This window comes from Silurus meridionalis, chromosome 18 (genome assembly GCF_014805685.1).
Source record: "Silurus meridionalis isolate SWU-2019-XX chromosome 18, ASM1480568v1, whole genome shotgun sequence".
NCBI lineage: Eukaryota > Metazoa > Chordata > Actinopteri > Siluriformes > Siluridae > Silurus > Silurus meridionalis.
In genome coordinates, this window is record NC_060901.1 from 6,038,513 (window position 1) to 6,046,602 (window position 8,090).

General features: G+C 36.6%; 1 protein-coding gene across 1 annotated transcript; it reads right to left on the bottom strand.

Moving 5' to 3' along the window:
• Positions 1–1,303: 1,303 nt before the first annotated feature.
• cdnf (cerebral dopamine neurotrophic factor) lies at positions 1,304–7,963 on the bottom strand. Its single transcript, XM_046873861.1, has 4 exons — positions 7,804–7,963; positions 5,340–5,467; positions 4,441–4,582; positions 1,304–1,755 (listed from the first exon to the last, which is right to left on the bottom strand). The coding sequence occupies exons 1-4, from the start codon at positions 7,880–7,882 to the stop codon at positions 1,565–1,567; spliced, it is 540 nt and encodes a 179-aa protein (XP_046729817.1). The 5' UTR covers positions 7,883–7,963; the 3' UTR covers positions 1,304–1,564.
• Positions 7,964–8,090: the final 127 nt, after the last annotated feature.

The window sequence follows — 8,090 nt, forward strand, 5'->3', positions numbered from 1 at the left end:
GAGTTTTTTCAGTATGGAAGAACCCACAGGAGTTTCTGGCCCAGAAAGCAGGAGTTCAAGTCAGGGGTTCAAGCCTGAGTATTGTCATGCTGCCACTCTTGGGCCCTTGTGTAAGGCCCTTAATGCTCTGCTCCAGGGGCTGTATTATAGCTGACCTTGCTTTCTAACCCCAGCTACCTAACATCCCTGTGATATGTGAAAAAATTATTTCACTGTGCTGTAATGTACACGTAACAATTAAAAAAAGCACATTTAGTTTATGCATAACCTCCAAAGCTAATTACAAGCAAAATGTGAGTAATGAAATTGAGCCCCCAAAAAATTGCACATTAGGAGTTTGTAAGAGGAGAAAAACCAGGGTTGGAAAGACAACTATACTTACGGTGAAATCAGTATAAATGGTGAAGACCAACATGATGCTACAGTATCATCATCATGCTTCATTGTAGAAATGGTGTTTCTCAGAATGGGGCATTGTGTAGCGCAGAGGTGTTAAGTAATGAATTACAAACACTTTCTTACTGTACTTAAGTAGATTTTTCTGGTAAATTTTTAAACAAGGCTCGTTACTTTAGTTTCAATCTATGTGCGGCTTTTTCGACCTACCTACAACATGCAAGACAGAAGGCAACAAGAAGTCTGGGGTTAATGTGGATGAGACAGAGGGAGTCAGTGATGTAAACATGACTGAGAACAGAAACATTCCTGATCACATGGTCATCATTATCTTTTATCTGATTGTGTTATATACGGTGGTTGTTCCGCCTGGACACATTAATTAGACAACACAATGTTTAAATCTTTTATTTTAATATATTAATATGAAGTGAGGTCCAGTTACCAGCGTGACACTGAAACATCTAGTAGTAATTTACTTTACTTTACGTAAGTACTTCTTTACTTTAACCTGAGTGAAAAAGTATAGTCACTACTTCAACTTTTACCAAAGTCTTTTAAAACAAAAGTATCTGTACTTCTACTTAAGTGATAGATGTGTGTACTTTTCCCATTGCCAGTGGTAGATTGAAAAAGCTGCACAATGATAAGAAATAGGTTGATGGGCTGAAAATAGATTAAAACTAAAAGTAACTAGCCTGGTTGGAAAATGTAACAGGTAGAAAATACAGATATTTGTAAAAAGATGTACTGATACCAGGAAAAAATCTATTAAGTACAGTAACAAAGTATGTGTACTTCATTACTTTCCACCTCTGGTTGTTAGAAATACACACTGCAAATTACACCAAGAATAATACATTCACTGCTAAACGATAAGCACTGCAGTTAGCACATTGTAATACTCTCAAGTGCTTCCTCTGTTTTATTCATGAAGAAAATGCAGGTCAGAAAACCGGTCAGCAGTTCTTCAGATCCAATACACTGAAACTGCTTCATATATTGTTAAAGCTCTACAGCTGAATGAAACCATCTCAGGATTGAAATTGCAACACTCACAACACAGAACTTCATGTATAACAATGTTTTATCAGCTCAGAGCAGTACAAGGAGATTCCTCTCAGATCTGCACTGCAGGTCCTCAGCATTGAGCTTCACCAGGAGGCCCTCAGAGTTCAGACGAATGTGTCCCAGGCTGAGGTGGGCTGTGCTTGGGGGCCACCTCCTGGATAAGATTGATCAATTCAGTCTTTTCCAGGCATCCATGGCATTCTTCTCCCCACGAGGCCAACACTCGCTTCAGCTCAAGCACCCGCATCTTAGACAGAGTCGCTCGACTCCAGTCCAGCATTTGATGCTCTGGAACATACACATAATCCACCATGTTTGGAGAAATGCAAACTCTTGTACCGTATAAGAAGAGGAGATGAACCCAGTGATCCCAGAATTTTTCAGTTTCTCCAAACGTACAGTTCCTAATTATATACCTATCTGATTAGCGTTACTGTAATTACTGATTAATATGCTTCATGATGAATACCTGAAGTAATAAGCTAGGATGTTAAAGAATTAATTACAGGTTGTGACTGGTATTCATTTGAATAGGGAATAACACAGGACAGGCTGTGGAGTTATACAACAATAATCCACACTGGGGTGGAATGATATGGCCCAACTTGCTACATACACTATATATTAACTTATATTATTATATTTTATTATAACCTTACAGCCTATTGTGTTATTCTGATAATCCCACAACAATTAGACAATGTATTCAGCAGAGAGAAACATTCCTTCGCCAGCATCTTCTTTTCTCTTTACACTGCATCATACATTATTCTTTTGTGTGCTTTTTAAAGACGACATTAAAGAAAATCTTAGATTATGTGAATCAGCAGCCATATATAGATAAAACAGACAAAACACATAGCCACACTTAAAGAAGACTGCACATGTACAGCTTTTTGCAAACACCCTTATCCAGGGTAACTTACAATTATCATTTACACAACTGAGCAATTGAAGGTTAAGGGCTTTGTTTAAAGGCCCAACAGTGGCATTTTAATGGTGCTGGAATTTGAACTCATAAACATCTGATTAGAAATCCAACAGTCCAACAAGATGTGACTATCAAGCTAACAAACCTTCATTATCGGCATTTTAAACCTTCAGCAAATCTTTGGCTGTGATTATTTGAGGTGTCTGTGGTGTTACAGATACTCAGGCACCTGCTAGATGTCTAAAAGTTCATTTCTCCATCGAGGAGCTTCACTGCTGCTTGCATTTTCTAAACATTATATGCATTTCCTTACACATCATTTTCATTTCCACACTATTGATGTCAAGGGATTTGTTCAGATTTAAGTCTTTTACTGGCGTACATATCAGAACTTTCAGGTTGAAAAAACACTATAACACAACCCAAATGTTTTATACTTGCTGACTCAAACTGACTCGCCCGATATTTAATTTAGAAAAAAACAAAAATCTTACTTCTGGACTTGATTGAATAATCCGGATGCTCTACTTCTGCTTAGAGCTTCAAAACTTGTGACTAATTTCCTGCTTTTATAGATGGTCCCACATGGGAATGCTTACAGATCTGTACTTCCCATAAACAGTTTATACCCATGATTCATTATTGTATCTGTGGATAATATTACCTGTATACTGCAGATTTGTTGCCAGAAGACTGTTCTCTGCTCATCCCTGAGAAATTTGATTTATAATCCCACTATAAGGTGTTACCCAGAAATAAATGGGTTCCATTTGGGTTCTTCATTGTGTTCTTTTTAATGGTTTTATCCATCAACACTGTCACCTTTGGCTTGCTTATTAGAGATCTATAATGCAAGATTTACAGTTTTACAGTTTACAGTTTCTGTAAAACTGTTCTTAAAAGTGCTATAGGAATAACTGAATATATAATAAAATAAATAAAATAAAATTGAATGAGGATTTAATTAAAACGTTTAATTTGTGCCTCTTATACATCAGTTTGTATCTGACACCAGACTGTCCAATAATCTGTGGTAATTCAAGGTAAAAAACGCAACATAACGGAAACGTATAGATGCCAGTTTGGCATCGATTGTTAAATCATCAGGCATCCTCACCTCAAAGTGCTCGATTATTGATTATTTATCCATCGTCTGACAATCTATAAAAATGTGTGAAAGTTTCCTTCTTTACATATAGCTTGGTGTGACTCAGACTCATACAGTGAGCAGTGGGCGTTAGAAATCATTCAGACGATTAAATAAATTGTTATTCTGTTATTTTTATGAAACTGCTTTATTACACTATGTAGAAATGGTGATTCTGAGGCTGCAAGTCTGAGGCTCAGGTGATTATATCTGAGTTATGACATATGTGTAAAGGATTTCGTTATATGCAGTGATAAACTTCAAAAGGAAAATCATATCAATAAAGTTTTAACCCTTTTCTTCTGAATCCAACACTGTCTTTTTTTGTCTTTGTTGTCCTTTTTTTTATCAATGTGTTTCTTTGTTTCTTCCTCGAGTGCTTATTCTTTCCACCTGAGTTCAATCCCCCATTGTGTATTTAATTTCCCTCTATGTTTCGATTCCTTGCTTGGTTAATGGATGTGTGTGGCCTACCTTTTGCGTTTGCTTTCCAGACTTGTCTGGTGTTACCATTTGTAAGTTTTTGCTCTGTTTATGTTTTTTTTGTGGGGGTTTTTGTAAAATATTTTTTTACATGTTGCAGAAATGTAAATGTTCATTTCTGGACTTTGGACTCCTTGATTTATTAGTTTTTTCCCCCCTTATTTTTGTATTTTTTGGTTTTCAAATAAACATCGGATCTTCTCTTTCTGAAGCTTTGATTTTCATACTTCCATGTATCTCATTCTGAGAGGGTCTGACTATCACTACATCACTGGTTTGAACCTCAAGTCTGACAAACACATTTTCGGAATAAAAAAAATAATTTCGCTTTACTATACTAATAAATACTAAACACTGATTTATCTAACAAACACTGAGGGATTGTGATACAATATAATTTCTTGGCACTTACCATATTGGAGTTCACAGATCTGCTGGTCTCTGTGCTGGAGTCGTTGGCAAATCTTCTGCACTGGGACATGCGCACTGAGAGGGCGACTCACCTCACCTGTCACTTTCGCTGCTGCGTCACTGGAGGCTCCGAGGTAATAACACTAAGTGAATCACATTCAGATAAACAGAGAAAGAAAACAAGACCTTAAAAAAGAACTTGTATTAACATCATTCAATTGGACAAATTTTTTTATACTAAATCTACTTTTTTATTATGTTTCTGTAATGATTTTAAAAGGAACAAGTTGATATGCAGCAAAAAAACATTTTCGCCTCCAAAACTCTAAAATATCTAATAAAACATGAATTGACTACAAACTACTGTTTAAAGGCTTCTCATAAATATAAATGAGTTACAGTGTTCTTTTAAGCAATTACATGAATATTCTAGTAGGATTTTTGGTTGTACTGAAGTATAATAAATGATTTCAGTTTCATGGGGAAGAAAGATCTACAGTGTTCTCAAAAAGTATAAGAATAAACAGAAAGGCCAAATTCTTTCTTTCTTTCTTTTGCTATATGCTGAAGGCATAGATCAGAAATTCAGCTTCCATTTCCTGATATGTTCAACAACGTCAACATTTTAAACATGGCACCTTTTTTGTTTGAACCAATTTTCAAATGATAAAAATGTGAATACAATACAAATGTCTTCACTGTATAGCAAAAACAATGGAATTGTTCTTGCTGTTCCAATAATATTGAAATATTTTATTATTATTATTAATAAATTATTTTAGAAGATTTTATATTGATACATTCTTTATGACCTTTTGGAACACTGGGGTTCCAAACCCTTGGGCTGTGTACTGTGTGTGTGTGTGTGTGTGTGTGTGTGTGTGTGTGTGTGTGTTTTACCAATCGGTTCTCTTTTCCTGTAGCTTCAGCACATGCTTTCATAAGCTCCTCCTCTACAAGTGCTGAGGACAGTTCCTTGTGAGTGACCACCAAGGACCTGTAGAGACGCTCTAAAAATCCCACACACACTGTATACCACACACACACACACACACACACACACACACACACACACACATATATATACCGCATATATAAAGCTAAAATTATTTTGATTATCAGAGAGAGTGTGTAATGTGATTCTTGCACTTCCATTCAACAATGAACTTAGTTCTGGGCTTCATTTGGAAAAATTCGGCTGAAACAAATATGTATATACTTTTACATACACCAGCCAGGCATAACTTTTTGCTAAAACATGTCAAATGTTTTAACCTGTCAAACATTATCAGCATTTAACTTCTTCAGCAATGTGAGCTCGTCTGTTAGATCGGACCACACGGGCCAGCCTTCGCTCCCCACGTGCATCATTGAGCCTTGGCCACTCATGACCCTGTTGCTGGTACACCACTGTTTGGTCCTTGGACCAATTTTGATAGACACTGGCCACTGCAGACTGGGAACATCCCAGTCTGCTGCAGTTTTGTAGATGCTCTGATCCAGTCGTCTAGCTGTCACAATTTTACCCTTGTCAAACTCGCTTAAATCCTTACACTTGCCCATTTTTTCTGCATATAACACGACAACTTTAAAGACAAAATGTTCACTTGCCGCCTAATATATCCCACCCACTAAAAGATGCCATGATGAAGAGATAATTAGTTGTTTTTATTTATGATTTATTAGACTTTTTGCACTTTTAAATCTATCAGATAATTCTATTACGTTTTTTTTCTCTTCTTTTGCACCTAATATAAACTCTATTCAACCAACGAACTAACCATTCTTTTCTTCACATTTTGTAGATGTTTTTCACCTATTCTTTCATGCAGGATTGTTCTCGCTGTTCAGTCAAATAGGGAAGCTAAAAATTTTAATCCCATCCTCCAAAGTTTCTGTTTCATTATTAAGGTTGCCAGTGGTGCAGAATGTAGTGTTGCTGCCTCAGCAACTATTCACTTCTGTGTGGAGCTTTTCTGCATGTTTTCTCAAAGTTTTTACAGGTTTTCTGATTTCCTCCCACCTCTCGAATACATCCCAAATGTGTCTTTGCAAGGCATTTCATTAATATGTATTTTGTGCAGTGTGTGGGTCTGATCTAACGAGACTGCCAGGGTTAAATTGACAAACCAAGAGTACATTGGACCAGTGAACAATTTTCTTTTGGCCAGATCAGGTTCAAAATGTTTTTTACTCTGCTTAACAAGAAGCAAGCATTGTTGCCAGCTTTGGTATATATATATATATATATATATATATATATATATATATATATATATATATATATATATATATTTATTTTTACCCTTCACACCATATGTGTTTGCTGAACATTAGAAGCATTAGTGAGACAGGCACTGATGTTGTGTGTGGAAACTTGAGGTGCAATATGTGTATGTGTCATGGCCTACAAGCTTTTTGGCTATATAGTGTATGCTGCAATTTATATAAGATGTTAGCAACTGCTCTGCACTAATTAAATGAGTTGAGAGTAGGTTAAGCTCCTAAACACCAATGTGTGAAGCCTGACTTAGTTGCACTTGCTTTGGCCTATCTTCTCGGATGACCAATCACTGATCACTATTGTTTACAATGACCATTCAACGATGACATTTTCCAATGACCAATCACTGATCACTATTTTTTTCCCAATAACCAATAACTAATGTCCATATTTCCCAAAGACCAATCATCACTTATTTTTCAGTGGCCAATAACTGAGATCCATTACTTTTTTTTTTTTTTACACCCATTGTTTTAAACTATTTTGAGTTAATTTGAGTTTAAATCTATCAATCCCAAATCTGGTCAGGAAAAGTAGCAACGCAAAAAAAAGGCCAGTGTAGCTGTAATGTAGCCAGTTGATGTCATAAATGTATTTTCGTATTTAGTGATTATTCATGATCATTTGCATTTGAGACAAGCTGGCAGGGGGTCTGTTTTTTCCACGCGTGCAAAAGTAATGCACTCTCTATTGTGGTGTTTGGTGAAGTGTGTGCAGGCAAAGCAATTTTCCCAAATACTCATTACATGTTTAAAGATAGTTACTGAATTACTGAATAATTGTAGACATTTATGATATACACAACTTTATCATTTTTTAATGGAACTCCTCCAGTCTGTTAATACGAGCACGTTTTTCTTTCGCACTTCATGCATGCTTGGACGTTTTTCCTTTTAAACGTCATTCATTGTTTCCTTCGTTTTATTTCACTCCACTGATGTTCTACTTTTCACACTTCCAGCATGCTTTTCCTTTCCCACTCCATGCACTCCACAGGATTTGCTGTCACAGTCATGCTTCTATTTTTACACGCAGAAACACAACACGCGCTCAGAGACCTGAGAAAAGGCCGTCCCTCACCTTCACACGTTTCTGAATCTGCAACTGCCAGAACAGCGCATAAAAGACAGACCACAGCAGTGGCGGTGTTTAAATGCATATTTACTTTGCGCTTATTTCAACACTGACGCACTTTATTTCCCTTCTCCATCCGCGCGTTCTAAAATTGGCGCTGCTCGCTTATTGGATTCGAGCGCGTGCCCGTTTCTCTGCAATCTAATTGGCTGGCGGCGCTGTCAATCACTCCTTAATCGCTAAGCTCCAAAACACTAACCCTATTTAAATAATAAAAGCGCCAAAATATCAAT